The sequence below is a fragment of the Agelaius tricolor genome, unplaced genomic scaffold (genome assembly GCF_023055355.1).
Source record: "Agelaius tricolor isolate 1412-34295 unplaced genomic scaffold, bAgeTri1.0.p SCAF_3, whole genome shotgun sequence".
Classification (NCBI taxonomy): Eukaryota; Metazoa; Chordata; class Aves; order Passeriformes; family Icteridae; genus Agelaius; species Agelaius tricolor.
In genome coordinates, this window is record NW_027269263.1 from 45277513 (window position 1) to 45300030 (window position 22518).

The following is a 22518-nucleotide window of genomic DNA, read 5'->3' on the forward strand; positions in this document are numbered from 1 at the left end:
CCTCAAGTCAATAAACCACAGAATTGTCAGGGTTGGTAGGGACCTCTGGAGATGGTCTAGTCCAATCGCCCTGCCAAGGCTGGGTCGCGTAGAGAAAGTGGCACAGGAACGTGGCCAGGTGGAATATCTCCAGTGAGGGAGACTCCACGACCTCTCTGGGCAGCCCGTTCCAGGGCTCTGTCATCTTCAAAGTGAGAAAGTTCTTCCTTACGTTGAGGTAAAACACTTTGTGTTTTGGTTTATAGCCATTGCTCCTTGTTCTGTCACTGGGCATCACTGAGAAGAGCCTGACAGGATCCAGCTGACAGCCGCCTTTGAGATATTTATGCATTAATGTGATCCCCTCTCAGTGGTCTCTAGACTAAACAGGCCCATCTGCTGCAGTGTCTCCTCATAAAAGAGATGCTCCAGACCCCAAATGATCTTTGTGGCCCCCACTGGGCCCTCTCCAGTAGCTCTTGATCTCTCCTGTGCTCAGGAGCCCAGAACCCAACCCAGCGCTCCAGATGTCGCCTCACTAGTGCCGAGCAGAGGGGCAGGACCACCTGCTGCCCATACTCCTCCCGATGCACCCCAGGTTACCACTGGCCCTCCTGGCCTTAAGGGCACATTCGCAATATAGCCCAAGATTTCCTCTTTTCTCATGCTTCAGGAGGCTCAGCATTTGCATGGGTGTGTACCCGAAGGCGAGAGCCCGCAGCGGCAGCGCCCCGCCGTCACCTCCCGCCGCACCGGGGCTGACTCACGGCCGGGCCGGGCCGGGCGGGGCCGGGCGGGGCGGCGCGGATTGGCTGCCGGGCCGGCGGCGGCCGGCGGGGATTGGCTGCCGCGCGGCCTTTGTTCGGCTGCAGCCACTGCCGCAGGGCAGCGGAAGTTTGAGCGTGGCGGAGCGCGCGAGCGGAGACTCCTCCGTGGGAGCTGCCTCAGAGCCCGAGCCGCCCCGCCATGAACCTGGAGAATAAAGTGAAGAAGGTAAGGGGGGCTGCCCGCCGGGCTCTCTGCCGCGCACGCCGCTGTCCGCTCTCCGGGGAGCGGCAGACCCGCCTCGGCGCTGCAGCCCCCGCGGGGACTGCCCTGGGCTCGCCCCTCGGGTGCCGGGGTCAGCCCTTGCCGGCTCCCCGCGTTCCCGCCCGGGCCCCGTGGCAGCAGAGCCGCCTGCCGGGCAGCCCCGGTGCGCACACGGCCGGGCTGCCTCCCTGCTGCCGGCCCTAGGTAATCGCCGCAGTTGGTGTCCCAGGTGGGGAGTGCCGCTGTTCTGTCATGCAGTAAAACATGTGTTCGGTCCCCCCAATAAACCCCTGAGATCTGATAGTTGTTTTCATTTACGTGCGCTGTGTATGTAGTATGAAACTTAACTTACGAGCAGCCGAGTAGCTGTTTGTGGTTATGTTAGTGATTGATTGCAGATCTGTGATGTGACTGACTCCTTACAAGTGTGTTATCAGAGGTCCTATGGATTACCCCCTTGAGCGAGAAGCCTGGGCTTGATTTTTCTTCATTTTTAAAGGCATATTGACTAGTTAGTTGCGTCAAACTGGCAAGAAACAAAAGGTAAGTAAAAGAAAGCGATAGGTGATCTAATTGTATTGAATCTCTTTCCGAAACTAACCATTTAAAACTTCCTATGTAAAACTGACTTCACGTGGGATACTCTTTGCTTCTAATTCTTTCACAAATTAAATGTACTGCTAAAGCACTGACTTTTTAAAATTAAAAACTTATTCGTAGTATCTTTTTTGATACTATTTGATAAGGAGTAAAGGAGCTTTATATGTGAACATGGCTTAAATCTGTTCATAACATTTCATGAATATGTGAAAAGTAGTCTTTTGAAATGCGTGTTGTAGGAATGTGTGGGGGGTTTATTCCTGAATTGTTCTTCTAGCCTGCAAGAAGCTGACCTGGGGGTGGAAGTAGTTGTGTAGTGTGGAAGGCTACCTGTTAAGGCTGAATCCTTGCAGTGGGTGGCCTTGAGTTACAGCTTGCTTCAAGTGATGACACCATGTGATAGTGTCACTTGGGTGAGGATCCTGCTTTGGAGGGACTGCCTATCTCAACCCCCACTTATTCGGCCATCAGCTTATAGATGGGTGTAGCTAAGTACTATTGCTGTCTTTAGAAGCTGGTTGTGTGCACAGGGTTGTTCCCCTTCTGTGACTCCTTGAATGCAATGAAAATAAGCTTCTTGAGTAGATTTGCTTGTATTTTCTAAGCACAATTTAGAACTCAAACTTGATGGCATCAAAGAGCTTGTTTGCTGGAAGCTTTTTGAGCTCCAGGAGGTGAAAGATGCATATTTGTGGAAGATAGAGCATTCTAATTCAGAATTTATATATCTAAAGAGAAAATAAATATGGGGTGTGAAATCACTGATAAAATTCTGCTGATAATGGAGTCTTGGTTTGAGTGAACTTGTAGTGGCTGAACATCTGCATGAAATTACTCCGTAATTATTGGGTAGTTGTGTGTGTTTTAAATTTATTTGACTATTTTGCTATATTTTTCCTGCTTATCTTTTACTTCTCTTCTTCATCAACTTGGAAGATTCCTGAAGACTTTTTCTGAACCTGCTCAAATAGACACAAAAGCTAGTGCCACAAAAGAAACCAGTAAAGCTCTGTTTTATGAAAGTAGTATTTCTATTCTGCTCTGCTTTAGTGTTAACATGCAGAGATGTCTATGATTTGAAAACGATCACATTTTCTCTGTTTCTACTACAAGTACATTCAGAAACCTGTGTCTGTTACTGTGCTATCTCTCCTCCCTCGCTCGAGCCTTCTCATCTTCTTTCTCTTTGTAACTTGGGTGAAGCTAATTTTCCAAGAGAACAGAAGAGGCTCTTTGAAAGTCCCTACAGGGAGAACTGGGAAGCTTTACTAGGTACCAGCAAGTTCAGTACAAAATTCTTCTTTTTTGACTACCAAAATTTATTCAATCAAAACTTCTTAAATTTTGTATACTGAATAGAATAACAGTTTCATGTCAACTCTGGAATAACTGTGTGTTTTCCTTTTCTGTCCTTTAATTCCAATTCTCAACCTGTTTGTTTTATTATCTTTTTGCTTCTCTTTTTTTGGTGACTTCCTTCTTTCTTGAAAGGTGGAAGAACATTCTGAGAGGTGTCCAGTCAAGATTATCAGAACCAGTGAACTACTTGGCTTTTAGAAGAAACTTGTCCCGAGATGGAGATGCCTGTGTCAGGTTTTTAGTCCATCAGCAGCAATGGGTTGCTTTACCACATGCTGTGGTTCTCACCTGTCTTTGTCTTGCACCCTGGAGCAAAATAGCTTGAGTTCTCTTACAAAATGTACTTTATGTAACCTTTTATTTTGTAGTGACTTGTACATATTTGTTGCCTGGCAAATAACCTGGTAAATATTATGGAGTGGTGAGTAGCTAATCTGCCTGTTGGGCAGAAATTTCCTAAAGCACTGGGCAGAAGAAAGCAGGAATTGTCATGTTGTCCCTAGATGAGTAATTCCATTGCATTTTTGAACTCTGAGTTTAGATGTTGGCGATTCTGTAGCCCTTGTGTTCAGCAGGGCAGAAGGAAATGAATGCCTGTTGGAGCAGCATGTGGTGTGGAGGCTCAGACACTCAGCTGGTGCTGTAGAAAAGCTTCTTCCCCTACCCACAACTGCTAATATATAACTGTACAGGGTAATATAATGGCATGTTTTCTGTTTCTGGGAAACCCGATAGATCGAGTTTCCAAGGTGACATTCCTAAGATTTCTCTAAGTGTCAGTAATCCAGGAGTCCATTCTTCAGTTTTGAGCTTCTGTACTGTCTCTTTGGAAAGCTGCTATATAGATTTATATCTACATGTCTAGGTTTGTGTGAAGAAAAAAACACTCAGGGAAAGTCTGTTTTCATTGCTGATACTAGGTTTGCTGGGTTTTTTCTCCAAATGTAGCAGTTCTGTCACAGTCTGTCTGATTGGAATTGCTTCCCTCCAGGACAAGACCACTAGGACTCCAACAATGAACCTGTTCTTCAGCAGGAAGAACTACTGCCCCACCTGCCACAATTTCTAACCCATCCTTTCAGCAGTGGATGCCTTTTTACTTTCTGTCTTGTGACAGAAAAGCAGCAGTCCTGTTTAACATACCTTTCTGAAGGAATCTTAAGGGCACAGTTTCTTTGGCTCACACTTTTAATTTAGCTTCTGTTCGGTTTCTTTCACATGTTGTAAAACTCATCTTGCTGTCTTAATGAGTGGCCAAAGGAACCAGTACTGCTCTGTAGCCAGATGTCTCACTTGGTCTGAATCCTGGGCTCTGGACAGCCACAGCCTGCCAGAAACAGAAATTTCAGCATGAACTTTCTGCACTGAGCAATATATATGCAGAACATATGCAAATGTGTGGTCATGTAAATTTTGTAGTCAGTTCCCCATGCATTTTAGAGCTATTAAGTAACTGGCAAACATCTAGGCAGTGAATAGTATCTTTTTGGCTGCCTTGTGAATACTAAGTCTAAGACTTTCCTGGTCTGTTACAATCTTCCTTTTGAATTTAGGGAAAACTGTACAGTTTTCTCCTTTTTCTCAGGGGGAATTAGATTTGCTCTTGCATTTGAAGATCATGAAGATAGTGTTTGTATAAAACAATTGCTCAACAGAGCTGAAGCGTAAGAACAGGAGCTCCAGCTTGAAAAGTACTTGTGCAGAAACAGACCACTGTTTCTTCCAAATACAATATATGCTGTGTTCTCAAACCTTGCTTTGAGGCTATAGGGAACATAAAGATTTAATGCTTTGTGTTGAATACTCTAGCAGAACTTTGTTCTAACAGCCTGGATTCCTGCCCTGTCTGCCACCTCTGTGATCTTGGGAAAATGAATCAGTAGGTCACGGTCCTGCTTTTCAGCCGTGCTGGCAGCACGGTCTCATGCTTCACTAGAGAAAATAAGAATCTGGCACTGAGTCTGTTCTATATAAACTTTCACAGTATAATACTTGCTTTATAAAAGGAACTTTGCTTGCAGTGGAGAAGGGGCAGGGCAGTTTGGGGAGAAGAGGTGCAACTTCTCTAGTGGGGAATTTGTGTGTGGTTATTTTTCAGTGGCGTGAGACCTAGTTTGTTCTGTTACAGTTGGAAAACCCAACACTGAGTGTTTTAGACATTGCTAAGTCAACAACTGTAATGATCTTTGATAAATGAATGGTGAATAAAGTATGTATAGGAGCAAAGTCAACTTTTCTGTGTTTTGCAAAGCATGATTTAGTAATGTCTGCTGGGCTGCACTTCCTGTTGAGGTCACTGTTTGTTTTGGTGTTACTGCTATGGAAACCCATTATAGTAGATCTTTTTTGCTGTTTCATATGTATAGTAAGATCAAGGAAATGTACTTTTATTCAGGGGTGAGTTTTGACTGAAAGTGGAAGAGTTAAAAACTTTATATAGATATGAGAGGAACTACTTCAGTTTTGTTCATAATCTAAGTAACTGCTTCCTACACATGCTATGGGGTTTGAGGGTTTTTTCCCCCCCAGCAAAGTTAAAAAATTATGTGGACAATTTTTTGGAGCACCTGTCTGAATCTACACCTCCAGCTATTTTTTTGTCCAGCATCCCTGGATAGCAGCTTGGCAAATATGGCACAGCTGAAATAAACTTTTTGACTCTTATTCTTTTTTCCCCAAGACAAAAGTACTCCCCAGGTGTCTGACTTAAATCTCTGATTAGCAAGTCAAGAAACTCCTTGAATGCAGGACTGCATGACTTTTAAGATCAGATGGACGTTTCTTCCATAGGGTATAATTATAAACCAAGTATTTTGGAAAATTAACTAACTTTGAGTTACAGTATTTTGTCATAAAACTAACAAAGATCTGATTCTGAAGTTGTTCCTGGAAAAAAAATGTTTCTATTTTTCTCTAAGTAAGTAATAGTAATGGTGACTAGCAATTTTGAATGAAATTTTAGTGGTAAAAGTTGCTTAAAAATACTTTTTTTACTTCAAGAAAGTATAATGAACATGTCATGCAAATTACTGTCTTCTTCCTAGCAGATACAAAGTTTACAGTTATGAGGGTGTTGATGTAAATATCTATAAAGTAGTATATTTTAAAATTGTATTTTGCAATCTAAATAGATATGCATGTTTTATTTATATAAATAAAGAAAATAATACTAACCAATACTTGTGTATTGGTTGTGTATATAGAAATATGTATGCATGGTTTTTTATAGGGATGTATATGCACAAACCCCCCATATATATAGTTTTTGCTGATGCCCAGAGTTGGTGGGGTTCTTTTAGGTCCTGGAGACCTTCAGGAAGAGCAGAGCTCTTAAGATGAAAGCATGTCACACCTGTTACCTAGCATCCCAAACTTGGTCAAATGAACAGGTAAGGAGTAAGGAGGCTTCTGTCATTCATGACATTTCTGGAGTACACCAGATCTAACTGTACTCCAGTACTGCTGTGTATGTGTTTCTGGTTTTACTGGGGAATTTTTTGTTGTTTTCGAAGCCTGCCTAACTCTTTATTTGTGCCTTTTTTTCAGTCTGAGGTTGTCTAGCTACAGCTTTTAAAAGCAGAAAAAAAGCATGCACTTTCCTGCATTACTAAAGCTCCTAAAAATGAATGTGTAGGTTTCCAGGTCTGCTTCTCAAAACCTCATGTTAGAGGACACAACTGGGTAAGAGTGCTGATGTCAGAACAAAATACATGGAGTATTGTGAAAATGCCTCTGCAGTTCTGGATGATGGATAGTGTTCTATTGAAGGTTTACAGATTGTGTTATTGTGTCAGCTGCATTCAAACTCAGCTAGTGTAATGCTGGACTTTGTGAATACAACACTTATTTTCTATCCAGCTGAGCTATCTTTGATAGCTGTTTGCCTTTTGAAGGTACACTGTGTAGGAGTGTCTTAAATATTTAAATTCTGAGATGTTTGATATTTAGTAGAAGATAACACAATAAACTCCTGTGACTTTTGTACTATCAGGCTACTGCAGCTCCTTGATTTATTCCTCTGCCTGTCCAGATCATCTTCCAAATATTATTCTTGGATGCAACCACTTTTTGGCATCCTTCTTTGTGTACAAAATGGACTTCTGTACCCAGGGTTCTTAATTCCAGACAACTTTCCCCAAATCAAAACACATATTAAAAAAACCCCAGGGTCACAGTTGCCATCAATTTTAATAGATGTGTTAAAAACAAAGTGTTTTGTGGGATACTGCTCTTTGTTACAGATCAGAATGTTTTTTTCCTTCTCATACAGTGTCTGTCAGTTTTTTAAGAGCATTGTCCAGATACTCATATGTCTTTTGTAGTGATTTGTTCTTTTATCATTTTGGAATCAGAAGTATCATTGCTCTGTTTTTAAAGTTTAAATGCTCTAACCTATTTTAATTTTCTGTTTGTTGTGTTTCCCTGCTGGAGATGACTTCTGATAGTACAGAATATAGTGATATAGGATCAGATCTCAGCAACAGAGAATGCACAGCAGTGAGATCTCTTAGGTTTTTCGGGGGTTTTTATGTCTGTCCTGCCTGCTTTACCTACTCTGAAAGTGCCTAAAGCACATTTAGATGTACTAGAAATCTCTTGTTCTCTACAGGTGCTTTCCCACTCAAACACCCAAATAGATCAATAGTTAACTAATCTTCAAACCAGAATATTCCTAGGATTTTAGGGTAAACTAAGAATAGCTTTAGCATGGATCACTTCAATTCTGTGCTTGGAGCACCTTGGAGGAGAAAGCTCTGCAAAAAGGATAGTAAAGAGGATTTAGTTCTGATCTCTGGCTCACTGTTAATTGTTGCAATCCATTAATGATAGCATTCTCACTGTATAGCCACGTCCTTTCAAATTCTGGAGGGATCTGTAGCGCTGGAAAGGTTTTTGATCTTTTGCAGAGGCTGAGTACAAGTATTGTCTTAATGTCTGTGGCAGGGTGAAGCTCACCTGTCTGGTGGTACAGGAGTCCTCTTGGAATGAGGAAGGAAAACCAGCTGGAGCCTGAGTTAATTCTGGCCTTGTGGTGGGACTGAGGAGATAAGGAATGTTCAATGAACTTTAGAATAAATCCTTCTGATAAGCCAGGTTTAAACTATTTCTTAGGAACTGCTGTTTCTCTTACGCTTCTGAACAAACTCTTAGACACTTGAATATGATCATTTGAGTTTTTAAGATGATAGTAAGCTTCTGTGCATGACTCTCTCCTTACTGTAAGGCAGCCAGCTTTTGTCACTAGATTCCAGTGTGAACTAAAATGGGCAGTCTTTCACTAATTGTCACTTGGCTGTAACCACTTAAAGGTTTTTGCCCTTGGGTGCTGTGTAATCTTGAAAGCAGCATGCAGTGGGTGATCTCAGTCATAGTTATACCATCCTCTGTACTCAGGCTGTTTAGATCAGTACTGGGTGTTTTGGTAGTACCAGATGGGTTTGGTTAGCTTTTGCTGTAAAATGAAAATTGATGGTGGTAGACAGACAGGAACCTTCTTCTGGCAGGATTCAGCTGGCCTGTCTGTGCCATTTTTTTCCATAACTCCATTTATGGGGAAAATGGGTTCCCTGCTGTTCCAGACATGTATTACCTCTCCAGTGCTCAGCCTGCTCTGTATCTCTGGGTGTTTCTGCCTGCAGCTGGCCATGTTCTGCAAAACACATGGAGATAGATATGGATAGCTCTAAAGAAGCACCACACTGAAGTTTTAGGCTTTCTGAATTTCCTAAACTACAACTGAATTGGCTGCTGAAGAACAAAATCATTTCTGAGGCTGATGCTTTCTTAGAGCTGAAGGATGTCCTGTTACAGGACTCTGGAGAAGTACGTGTAATGCGCTGACTTGTGGATAACAATAGCCTGCAGTGCTTTTGAGTTTGGCTATTTTATATCTTAACTTTTGGCAAGCAGCCATATAGTTTCTCTGTCAGAACAAAGACTGAGGCTGTGTGTGCATCTAGAATCACATCTAGTTTGGTTTTTAGTGTGCCTTTCAGTCTTGAGCTAAACCTTTTCCATAAGGTGCCCAGACATTGTGTATAGAAAGGTAATTCCCTTCTTTCTGTTTCACAGCAAACTGAAAAACCTGTTTGAAACAAGTCTCTCATTTGCTAATTCAATTTATTTGTCTTGAGCTGCACAAGCATTTACATAATGGTGTGCTCTTTATTTCTGGGGAGGGAATATAGAATGCTGTATTTCTAAAGAAATCTGCCCTAAGACTGCTGGTTGTGAAAGTGCAAGTAGGCTGGCTGGTTGTTGTCTCTGTAGTCTGTATGTTCTGGGTGGAGCATTTAGATAGCACGTATTTCCTCTCCTTTTGTTTCTGAAGACTTTTTTTTTGGTTTGTTTTTTTTTTTTAGCTTAAAAAACCCCTTAAATGTTAGGAAGCTTGGAAATGATAGTTAAAATGGTTTTTGCAATTTTTTTATATTTCCTACTTGAATTTCAGATACTGCTTTGGAAATTCCTGAAATGCCAAGCTTATTTCTCAGTAGTATAAAACAGTATAACTGTTGTCACTGTTACAAGTGATCCTGTGTTTCTAAATCTTCTAATTGCAGTACTAATGAGTTTATGATTATTTCCCTTTATTCTCATTGCATTCTTTTTGAAGGAAGGGAGAGCCTGAGCATAAAAAATGCCAGTTTGTAACTGAAGTAGCAGCAAGAGAGAATGGGTTAATGTTGTCTTTTTTGAGGGGGAGGGGGTAGTTTTGTTTATTTATTAGGGCAGTGCAACCATATTTTAAGTTTAACAACTTTTTAGAGAGGATGACTTTAAAAACAGGAAAAACAACACCAAATGAAAAACAACCTGTCTCTCCCTCCTCACCCTATTCCCCCCCCCCCCCCCCCCCCCAAAAAAAAAAAGTTGTTTTGTGTTGCTTTAGCTTCCTTTTTCCCTTTAGAAAACATCCTGGCCAACATCTTATTCTCTTTGAGTGTGAATTGGGAAGAGTGCTCAGGGTTTTTGTGATTTGTGGTGTGTGTCTGTGTGTATATGGGATCTCTGGATTTCAGATGAGAAGAGTCCTATAAATGCCCATCTTCATTGAAGGTGAACTTTTATTAACCAGTTAGCTTATCAAAAGTGTAGCTGATGAAGAACTTAATCTTCAAAGTTATGCTTATTTTACATATCTACTGCTAGGTTTCAAGTTAGCACCTCATGTGATCTTCATGAGCCCTTAGGTTGATGAAGATGTCACCATGATCACAGCCAGCTTGTATTCATCTTCCAGATACAGAAGAAATAATGTCATGTTCTTCTGTCCATCCCTGCAGTAGCTTAATAGCTGCCAACATACCTCCTTCTTCTACATAGTTCACAATCTCCAGGGTAGTTTTCCTCAGGAACGTCTGATGATTGTTGAGGCAGTGATCCATTTATTACCAAGTAACTGAAAACATGGTATTCCCTGCATTTTACCATGTGTTCTGTATTAAACAAGTGGTTTGTGAATAATCTGTTCTTTATTTTGGACAGAGACCAAATTGAAAAGTTGACCTGGTTTATATCCTTGTACATACAATAATAGTAGTATAATTTCTCTCAGTAAATGGCAAAATTAATAATAAAACTCTATCACCACATGTAATTAACTATGGCATTGTGTTGTTGCCAGAACTAAAGTCAGTACCAGAACTTGTCAGTTCTAGCTCAGTTTCTATTCATGGTAAGCACTAAACTGCAGGTGAGCTGTTTCTACCTGCAGCTAGTTGGGAGCACTCCTCCTACTGCATGGGGTGTGGGGATGGGTTCCTCTCTGCATGTTGGGCATGAGCCTGCATACCCAGCTGTGGCCACACTTCCATGGTCCTTCATCTGTCTGATTTGAGAACCATATTCCTCAAAGGTTTAAAGTGCTGGAGTGAGACATTTTAATTTTACTGTCCTATATGAATGCATAAGTTATCGTGCTTCATATTTGTTAATCATCTCAAACTTAAAAGTGGCTGTTACTTGGTTAAATTTGCTGATGTGTTGCTATATTGTGTGAATACTTTTACTCTGCACTGTTGTCTGTGTTCTCTGATATTTCCTCTGCATTATGAATTGGTCATCCATCCTTTTGAAACCCTTTACATATTGCTTCTGGTCACTGGTTTTGCTAACTGTGCTGTTTCTCTTTCCTCTGAGAAAGTCAGCTGGTATGAGTCCAGCTGAAATGTAATTGTAAAAGGGGTATGCTACTCTTAGTCACTATCAGAGTAGCCTCAAATATACTTGGAAATATTAGACAAACCACTTAGTTGTTTCCTTTATTTGAGATTAGTGCAAATAAATCTGGGGTCTGTTTATTTCTTGGTCTCCTGTATTTTGCCAAGTCATATACTGTAAATCACTTTGTCCAGATAGCTGGATTAAATGTCCTTTGACTTGAGGTCTTCTGGCCTCACTCTGATTTCACAGCCTTAGGCCTAAGGAAATGCTGCCAAGAATCTGCTTCTTCTCTTGTGTGAAGTTCCAGAGCAAGCTGGGCTGGGGAGAAAAGTACTAAGGCCACCTCTGCCTGCTTAGCTCAGTCCTGTGTAGAGGCTTGTGTGACCACTGCTACTTATATAGATGTACTAGGAAGGTGTGCACCCCAAACGCTGTCCTTACGTCAGCTTAGTCAAATGTTTAATCTTTTGCTTTAGCTGTTGATTGCAGATTATAGAGGCATCAGTAAGATCATTCATGCACCATAATACTTGAAGCTGACTGTAGTCATCTTCCTCTGTACACAGATGGGCTTGGGCCATGAGGAAGGATTTGGTGCCCCCTGCTTAAAATGCAAGGAGAAGTGTGAAGGATTTGAGCTTCATTACTGGAGGTAAGTGACACCAAATGTATCCTGAGCTGTGACTCAGCACTACAGACCTTGACATATGTGTGTAAATGTCTAAGTAACATTTACATTTTTGTTCTCTCTCTCTCAATTAAACTCTTAAGATGTTTTTAAAAAGCTGACACGGTTCAGGGCCAGAAATTCTCAGATGCATTACAACAGAGTATTTAATCACTTGTGAACATGCTTTTTATCTGTCCTGAAATGAATGGTGGTGCTTCTACTGCAGCATTTGCTTTAGCTGACTAAACAATTGAAGTAGATTTGTAAAAATATGTCTTGCTTTACTGTAAGAGAGATCACAGGGAAGAAGTAGGTTTTACCTCCGTAATAAAATGCTTTTTCAACTCCTGACCAAATATGTAAGCTTTGATCTGAGATGCTATGTAAAATTATTTTGAAAATATTTGAAACTTTGTACACACCTAGAACTTATTTAGATAGGGAGGAGGTGTCACTTGTGTGTGTCACATAAATTCAAATAAGTTAGATAATACTGAGCCTTGGATGGTATACTGTTCCTAAATGAGCGAGTTGATGATAGCAGTAAATAGCCTGTCACTACTTTTGTAGAACTTCTATTTCATTAAGACCTTTCTTGCTTTACTGAAACCAGATGTATATATGTATATTAATGCATTTATCACTGGCCCAGTCCACTCGTAATACTGGGTGTGCTCAAAGATGTAGCCTAGTAATTCTAATTTTTTAGGAGAAAGGTCCCTCTCAAAGGGAAAAGCCTGAAAATAACAGAAAAATAGCTGCTAATAGCACTAGCACATGCTATCAGTGAAAACTGATGAATTTAACCAATGCTAACTAGCTGGAGTGAAAGCGTAGACATCTTATTGCAAAGCTCCCATACCTTCAGTGATTTCTCATGGACAGCTCCTCACAGCACTGACTCCTTCACAGCACAGCCCACAAACTCCATGTCCCTCCTCACCCAGCTACCCCACTCTTCTGTAGCCCTCGTCTTCTTACTGGACACAGCTGTGGCCTGTTAAGGGCAGGCCTGTTCCTAATCTTTGGTGATTAGTGCAGCTGCAACTCCTCAGGGTGAGACTGCCTTCTGCACTATCTTTATTTTCTTACATTCTATTGCCCCACATGAAAGTTGCATTTGCAGTAGAATTTAGTTTTGTCTTATAAGGTAGCCTTTGTATGCCAGCTGTAGTGACATCAGGTGCTGATAAGGCCTAGGGGATTTTACATCTTTGCCCAAATATTTGACTGCCGATGAGACTGTTTAGAAAACAATCAGGCAAAAAAACCCAAAAAACAGCAAAAACTTGTTATAAGTTGATACATAATCAAGAAGCTATATTCTTATTTGTAATGTATAGCTATAGAAACAACTTTACAAATAATGACAAGGACCAAGTTTATGCACTAGTAGGTAAATGTGCAGCAGTTAATAGTTTGTCCATTGTTAGATGAGAAATTGTATTACTTTCTACTGAAAGCTCTTTTGTTCATAGTCACCATGGCAGATGGGGAAATTATAAGTGGGGGAGGAAAAAGTCCAGTTAACTTTCTCTCTTTTATTTTTTACTTTTTCTTAGTTGCCAATATTACACTTTGTAATTGCTAGGTTATTCTATAACATGAAATAATTTGGAATAAAAAGAAAAAATTGTCTAAAGTGGTTTATTTACATCATAGTATGATTGCAAAGTTAATAGGGGTCTGCTTCTGTGTGGGTGTTTGGGGTTTTTTGCCTGTGTTTTCCTTGTTGCACTGTCTTCCTGTGGTTAGGGCTCATTGTGCCAGGTCCTGAAAACTTAGCTCATCAGAACATTGTCTCTCCTAGAAAAGTAGGAGTTTCTAGACAGCAGTGGATTAAAGAGCAAGTAATGAAAAAGATGTGAAAACAGTGACTATCTAGCTAAGATTTAATTTGGAAATTGAGTCCAAATAGGATAGAGCAGATAAATAAGGTGGCTGGAAGTAGTCTGAGAAGCTTCATCTAAGTGTCAGACAATTGTGGCACATACCTCTGAAACAGTAAAAAAAAATTAGTAATTGAGAGGCTGGAAGAATGGCTTGAAAAATAGCTGTTTCTCCAGCAGAGCTGCTAGTGGAGACAGTAAGAGTGTGAATCTGAAGTCTTAATTCAGTTCTGTGTAAATAGTTTTCAAAGGGAAAAATATATTCATATGCTTTGCCTGATGCATATATTTTTGTAGTCCCCCACTTAAATGGAACACATTCCATCCCAAATAGCTGTTTACTCAGTTGTTAGCCTTTAAATCTGAAACTCTGTTTTAAGTAGGAACAAACTGTAGCACAAGTAGACAGAATATTGTCTTTATAACATGAATAATCAAAATTAGTTCAAGTTTACTCACTTACTTAATTGCTACTTGTCCATTAAAGACAAGTGTTAAAGTAAGAATTGTAGTTAGAGAAACAGCTATACATTGGGAGAATAATTGGGGTAGGTATTGACCCTGGTCAGCAGCCAAACATCCATACAGCTGCTTACTCCCTGTCCCAGACATCAGGGTGGGAGACAGGGAGACACAGTGAGGAACAAAAAAGGAGGAACAAAAGTGAGGTGACTCATGGGTTGAAATAGTCAGTTTAATAGGTGAAGTGGTGGGTGAGCAAGCGCTGCAAAGGGAGTCACTGGCCATCTCCCACCAGCACACTGATGCCCAGCCAGTCTCCAAGCTGTAACTACTTAAGAAGTCAGAAACTTCGTCCTGTATTTCTGATTTATCACCTATTGTGATGTTATATAGCATTTAACCCCCACTGACTTGAGTCAGATGTGCCCCTCCCAGCTTCTCCACTTGCTGAGGTGGGGGCAGAGTTCAAACACGGGGAAGCCTTGACTTTGTGCCAGAAGTGCCCAGTACTAGCAAGTTCTGTCAAGGCTGTTTTAGCTAGAACTCCAAAGCACAGCTCCGTAAGGGCATTATGAAGGCAGTGACCTCCACAGGGCGGTAGCGGCAGCGTGTGCCGGGCGTGGTTCTGCTGCGGGCTGTGCAAGGCTGACACTGCCCTCTCCTGGGGACAGCCGAGGAGCTCCAGCACATCGCACGGCTCTTGGTCTGATAGATGAAAATGCTGTTCCTCAAAGAGCCTGCATGTATTTCTTTTTGTACTTCCATGCAAAAGACCCTCATTTTTTCCTCTTGCGAGTCACGTTGTAAAGTGCACAAAAAAAACCCACGTGTACCTATCGAGTAACAGGGCTTTACAAGGAGTTACTACACCCTTCTTCTCTATACTGGTAGTATTTGGAATATATCTCTCCTGGGGTGGAACATACTGTTCTAAGACATTTGTGCTGTAAATCTTGACATACTGTATGGGCAGCTTTTATAGGTGCAGAACTATAAATTGAGGCTAGTTTAGAAATGGTGGTAAACCAAGCCTTTAGTAAAATTTATTCCTAAATTTTGAAGTTCTGATAGCCTCAGTGTTGGAGGCTGAATATAAAATGGGAGATCTGGTATACAATGGTAGCTGAATGGTTAACAATTGCCTGATTTTATCTTAGTGAATAGCTTTTGCTTTTAAAAATAGCTTTTGCTTTTAAAATTGTCATCAGAATCATGTTTCTGTCCAAGTGTAACAGCAGCAGAAGGTGGAGAAGGTCTTTTTAATTTAGGTATTAGATTTATTTCAGGCTGCAAAACAACTCCCACACCTGTCCAGTGGGTCAGGCTGGATGTAAGAGATTGCTACTCAGTTAGTTAGATATTGCTCTTTGGGAATGTATTTCCCACTAGAGGGGGCTATGGGACTGGAGTGAGAAGTTGCTAAAAACGGGAGAGAAGGTTGGTTGCATATATACCAGAAAGTGGTAACTGTCCCCTATGTGACTTCCCAAGATGTTAAAATAAACCTCTGAAAGCAAGACTCTTAAGCTTGGGAATTATCTTTTTCATCCTGTGGCTTCTCTACACAGATACAGTACATGGAAGGCAGGGAGAGCCCTAAGATTTTCTGATATTACAGCTGGCAGGGAAGCATTGAGATGCAGTTCAAAGCAGTTGCAATTACTTATAGCTGCATTAATAGCAAGAAAACATAAGAGAAGGAATCATGAAATCACAGACCTGGATGACAAAGCAAAATGCCTTCCTTCTCAGTAATTTCATTGATGATGCAAAGCTGGGAGGAGTGGCCAATATGCCAGAGTCCTGTGCAGCCCCTCAGGAGGATTTTGACAGGTTGGAAAGATGGGTGGAGGAGAACCATCTGAAATGTAACAAAGGCAAATGCAGGGTCCTGCACCTGGGGAAGAATAATGCCATGCACCAGCACAGGTTGGTGCTGAAGGCTGACCTGCTAGAAAGCAGCTCTGTGGAGAAGGACCTGAGCATCCCGTGGAACACAAGCTCTCCCTGAGCCAGCAGTATGCCCTGGGGGCCAAGAAGGCCAATGGTATCCTAGGGTGCATTCTGCATGTGGAGTGCTGTGTCCTATTCTGTGCTCCTCAGTACAAGAGAGATGTGGAGCTCCTGGAGTGGGTTTGGTGGAGGGTAGCAAAGATGATTAAGGAGCTGGAGCATCTCTCTCAAGAGGAAAGGCTGAGGGAACTGAAGTGAGGGGACCTCATTAATGTCTATCAGTATCCCAAGGGAGGGTGTCAAAAGGATGGAGCCACACTTGGCTCAGTGGTGCCAAGCAATAAGACAAAGGGCAATGGGCAGAAACTCCTGCACAGGAAGTTCCACCTGAATATGAGGAAGAACTTCTTTATTGTGCAGGTGTCAGCACTGGAACAGGGTGCTCAGAGAGGCTGTGGAGTCTCCCTCACTGGAGATATTCAGACCATCTGGATTTCTGATTCTGTAATAGGAGGAGGTTAGTTGTTCTGCATGGAGGGCACAAGCCTCAGGACTTGCCAGGTCTTTGAGGATTTCTCTATGCTTGCAGCTACTGCCTCCTGTTGCTAGGAGCCAGCATAGGAAGGATCATGAGCCATATTATTTTTCCTCTCCATACACTAAAATGTAGGCAATCAGGAGGATGATTTACATTTTATTTTGGAGAAGGAACTAGAAGTTTTTGATCCTTCATGTCAGTAAACATTCAGGACACAGGAATTCTTCACTAGATAGAATGGAATCTCCATACCTTTCTTCCTTGTTCTTTCTAACTACTGAAGACCTGATAGCAAGGCATTATCTAATAGACCTGTCTTTACAATGATATGCAACTTTTCATTCTATAGATTTTGAAATTTCCTCCCTATCTTCCATGTTTTGAGTGGGAAAAGCTTTTCAAATTGCTGATATTGGGGGGGGGGGGGGTCGACGACATTGCTCTGATGAGGTCCTGAGAGCTGTGAAGACATCAGCAGGAGTACCTAACACATCCTTACTATATACTAGATACTCCAAAATATACAGTCAAAAAAATTATCTACCAGTCTATTCTAAAGAGAATTAATTAGCAATATACCTTCTTCAGAGGGGACAGTGAGTGACTAATGGGAAGGATTGTGCTGTGGCAACTAGTGAAAGAAGTTAGGACTAAATTGTGAACAGTACTATTCAGGAACAGTTATGTATGTAAATATCAAATAGATATCTTTTAGTGCTGGCAATTATTTAAGAGGAAAGATTATAAATCAGGACAGGATACTTTTTTGCTCTGTTAGCAGCCATATGGACATCTTCATGTGGCTGAGATCCAGGGGGAGCATTGGGGAGCATGGGAAATGGCAACAGCCTAAAGGATTTTCCTTCGATTTACTGAGATATGCTGACATCAGTTGTGACTCAGCATTCTCCACAATCTTTCTGTATCATTTTGTCCTGTATTCAGAGGCATAATGGTACACAAGTTCTAAGGCCAGTATTACACTTGTAACATAGCCCCTGTAACAGCTTCTTGCAAACTGTTGGCAAAGAATTATTCACTTAACTTTGAAAGAGCAAGGAGGTTAAACTAAAATGTACACAGTCAAATTCTTAATTTCAGTGGGTTCCTGGTGGGGAAGATTATTTTCATTATTTTCATTTCATCATCTCATTATTTTCAATGCAAGTATAAAGCACTGTAGTTCTACACAAGTTTTCACACTGAGTCCCAGGAAGGACCTAAGGACAAATTGTGTGCTTTCACTTCTTCACCACTACTTCTTTATGAGGAAAGCAAAGAAAAACATCTCTCACAGATACTGCAGTCAGTGAAACATTAAGCCTTCAAGGTGGGACCAAGAATAATAACAGCAGCTGAGTCAGGGTGTTCATCTAATGGAAAGTAGAAACAGGATCTCTAAGCTATTCTGAAGGAGTACTATTAGGAGAAAGATATGCAATTTCATGACGGAACATGAGCAAAAATAAGGTGCTCTTGTGGCTTTTCCAGCACACATGAAAGTCTTAGGATGAATTCCACCGCAGCTTGTGGAGGGTGGTCTGGTCTCTCACTGCTGTCCGTGCTGCTTTACTGTGGTTGGATGCTGTAGTGGGGGAAGAACGCCCAGCCTGTGTCACAGGGCAGTTGTGACCACATGGGCGATACAGCAGTATGAGCTGTTCTGACTGAGGTCTGTCTTGCAAGCAGAGCAGTTCTGGACAGCACGATTGTGCTTCAATTGTGTAAGGCTGTGCAGGGAGCCCAAGAATGTCTGGTCTTCACCAGTGTTACTAAATCACATCCTATCAAGACACAAGTCTAAAACTGGAGGTTACTGTTGCTAAAGATTTAAGTTTTAAGAGTAAATAAAGTGTTTAGTGTCATTGTTTGGATGGACAAACTGCTTCAATTCCAGTGGCATATGTGCTTTGAGCCATAAAGCTGCATGGTGATCATGATGTAAATCGCTAAATCAGCAAAATGCAAGGTCTGATTCTGTCACCTGGTATTAGATCTCAAAAAAGATATGACTGAGAATTGGTAATAAGGTATAATCACATGCATGCCATAAAAGATGAGCAAAGTGAATATGAATTGCTTTATTAGTATATTAACTAGTCTCTAAGTATTAGCTATGTAAAGGACTTGTGTAGACAGGTGTTGAAGATCTTGCAAAATTTTGTTTTGAGTGCTTGAGATGCACAGTAAAGCTTTCAAGCTTAGTGGGAAATGCTAGTTCATGCTTGAATGTTGTGGTAAACTGGGAGATTGCAAAGTGAATAGTATATAGTAGCTATTCAGGTAAGCATCAGCTTTGAAATTCTGCACATCTTTCCTGTTGTGGAAATGAGTTGGAGGCTGTCAGACAATCTACATCTCAATTAGTGATCTCTTTAGGTATTTGTGTTGCAAAGTGAAGTCCCTTCTACTTAACATTCTTATTTTGAATGAGTGGCTCATTTTTAGAGTTTAGGTATTTTTATTTGGAGTGGGCTTTAAAACTTAAATTACCACAACGTATGTTTTCTGTGTAACCAAATGCAGCATCCACCACACACTGAAATGTTATTACACCACATCCTAAACTGGTGTCCATATAGAGAGCATATGTTTGTGGCTGGCTGTGTATCACTTCAGGTTGCCAATTTAAGGTCCTCCTTCGTTTCCCATTATCTCAGGGGCTTGCTGTAGTCATGGCATGTTCTTGTTGTGTTCCTGTGACATATCTTGTGACACCTAATTTGCCTTCAAGACTGTATAAAGCAAGATGCAGAACAATGTTAGAGTTTGATGAGTTTTGGCAGGCAGGGTTCAGAAGCATTTTATAGCTAAAGCTTATGCTATTCGTTGTATGAAGGATAAATAATGGGGTAAACCACTGCTCATTTCTCTTCAAACTCCAGAGATCCAGAAGGTTGATATGTTCTCTTAGTCTGTAATAAGAACCTTTAGTTCTTATTAGCTCTCTGATTTCTGATTTAGCTTATTAGCTCCCTGATTTCTGGCTGACTGCTTATAACTGAAGTTCTGGAGACACTGTTAATAAATAATGAACTAGCTTGTCTAATCCAAGGTTCTGTTCATTATATGTGAATTGTTTAATTATGCTTAAGGTAACAAATTACTTTCTAATATTCGTTAGCCAAAGCAGTTGAAATATGTTGTATATGAAAGAATATAATTTATATCCAAGGAAGTAGATATACTTCTACCTTTTAAGGCTGTTTTCTGTGAAAAGTCTCTCTACAGCTTGTGCCAGAGTACCTCTGACTTGGTTCAGAGCTGTTTTGAAAGGCTTTATCCATATAAGCCTTTAACTTTTCTTTCATCTTCTCTTTAAATTCTGTGCTTTGAACAGAACTTGATGCAATTACACTTTTCATATGTCTGTATGCATTTTCTTCCTTTCTTGGAAATATTTGTTTCCAGGCGATAGCAAACCGGTGATAACCAAATATCATGCATACAGTGAAATACATATGAAGAAAATAGTATAGTGCATGTTACTTTGAATGTATGAAGAGCAGCTGAAAAACTAAAATCTCAAGCAAATGATAACTCAATGCATCAACATGATTCCACCAGCTATCTTATAATAAATCTGGTAGGTGACTGATAATGGATATGTATGTGTTAAATCAGTATTGAGATGCAACTGAAGAAATCACATAGCTTCATATTAAAATTGGATTCATGTAGTTGACTGATATCTATCTGATAACAGTATCTGTAAATAAACAATGTAAATAATACAACAGGACACATAAAGGAGGTGTTTGACATATTACAGAAAAAGTGTATATTTCCTAAACAAAGCACTGAAAACAAAGGTTTGGGTTCCTGGTGATGTTACTACACACCCAGATGGTGTGAGATTGTAATTTTGTTACTGTTTCCATGAATTTCAGGAAAATATGCCGCAACTGCAAATGTGGCCAGGAGGAGCATGATATCCCTTCAAGCAGTGAGGAAGATCGGAAAGTAGGGAAACTCTTTGAGGATACAAAATACACAACCCTCATTGCAAAGCTGAAGAATGACGGCATTCCCTTGTATAAACGCAATGTGATGATACTGACCAGCCCAGTGCCGGCCAAGAAGAACATAACCATCGATACTGTGACTTATGAGTGGGCTCCTCCTGTTCAGAATCAGACACTTGTAAGTCCAACTCACATTTTTTCATGTTCAAGTCAAGAGCTGGTGGGAGATAAAGTAGTAGAGCTTACTGGAAGGATAACTATGCCTCTTGTAGTCTTCCTTTCTTCCTCCTCAAAACTGAAAATATGGTGACTGTTTAATGAGTCTTGCATCTCTCATCTTGTTTTATGGAAGTTTTTCTATAGAAATTCTTAAAAACCTGGGGAGGTGAGATTGTTTTAATACATAGGATTAAGAGTTATCTACTAAGCCACTGGAGTCCAGTTTCTGTAGCCTGCTCTCTTTCTATTTTTTCCTTTTTTTTTTTTTTTTTCTTTTTTGGTAAAGTTAAAATATTTGCATGGAGTGTAGGCTCAAAGAAAAAAAAAACAATACCCAACACCACATCAATTTATGTAATTGTTTAAAGTTAAGGGGAGCACTTAGTCTTGCTTATAGCTTTTACTGTATATGGCAAGAACAAGGTCAGTGTTGACATCTAAAAGAGCAGCTCTCTTCCAGTATATTTTCAGCTGAAGTAGATGAGATGGTAGATAGCCTTCTGAGGATTTGCTTCACTTTTCAAACTTTGATTGCTAATTTATTGTACCAAAATGTTGTGCAAGCCATGCCAGAATGACATTATCTCAAATTATTTCTTTTCAGTGAATTAATCAAACCTTGTGCATCTAAGACTTACTTAAAATTCAGTTACCAATTTGACTTTTAGCCTTGTCATTGCTTTATTTAAACTAGGGCTTTTTTTTCCCTTAATTTAGCTAATTTCTTCAATGGGCTGTATGCCCCAAGCAGATTATTTTGGTTTCTACTTTTCTAAGACTATACTTATTATTATCAGTGTTCATAGATAGAGACAAGATGCTGTGTAAATGTTATTTATTCAGAGAAGTAATAACTCTTTTCTCTATGTTGTAAAAGGCTTAAAAAGGAGTCTTTCTCTTACTCTGGGAAGAAGCCAATTAATGCATCTGCTGTATTTTATCTCCGTTACCTTTTCAGGAGCTTAATGTTTATGGAAAAATCCTTGTTTTTGACAAATTTGGCTGTCGCTAAAAACAGTAGAGGTTAGTTTAGTTGTGTTTGCTTATGAGAATGGGTGTGTAGCTGAAGTGCCATCTGATGTGTGATTCCTGCTGATTCAGGCTAAGCAGTACATGCAGATGTTACCCAAGGAGAAGCAGCCCGTGGCTGGCTCGGAAGGCGCGCAGTACAGGAAGAAGCAGCTGGCAAAGCAGCTGCCTGCCCACGATCAGGACCCTTCCAAATGCCACGAGCTTTCCCCCAGTGAAGTGAGGCATATGGAGCAATTTGTGAAGAAGTACAAAAGAGAGGCACTTGGTGTAGGAGATGTCAAGCTCCCTGGGGATGTGGAAGTGAGAGCTCCTGATGAGAATAACTTGAAAAATGGTGGTGGCAGAGGTACCTCATCTGCTGTTGGAACAATGGAGAAGTCCCCAACTCGGAAAGCATCTCAATATGTAAGTATAAGAATGGAAAGATAAAGCAAGAAGGTATATTATCATCTGAGTGTTCTTTTTGGTCATTTTAGCCCAATTAAATTGTTTATTAGTTTGGAGTAGCAAAAAAAGAAGGAACTGGAAAATGTTGTGAATGTCTGCACAGAGCCATGGTTTCTGACAGTATTTAATTCATTGCAGCAAATAACTTGCTAGGTGACACTTTCATCCCCAGTGCAAAAACATGTTAGCTTGGAGATAGTATATTAAGGT

At 40.6% G+C, this 22518-nt stretch overlaps 1 protein-coding gene across 1 annotated transcript in view; it reads left to right on the plus strand.

Annotated features, from left to right (window-relative positions):
- The first annotated feature begins 790 nt into the window (after positions 1–790).
- Positions 791–22518, plus strand: part of TES (testin LIM domain protein) — a 28209-nt gene continuing 6481 nt past the window's right edge. The window contains exons 1-4 of the mRNA XM_071423689.1: positions 791–972; positions 11700–11785; positions 20536–20788; positions 21931–22266. Of these exons, the coding sequence (XP_071279790.1) occupies positions 946–972; positions 11700–11785; positions 20536–20788; positions 21931–22266 (702 nt within the window). The 5' untranslated portion in view covers positions 791–945. The remainder of the gene's footprint in view (positions 973–11699; positions 11786–20535; positions 20789–21930; positions 22267–22518) is intronic.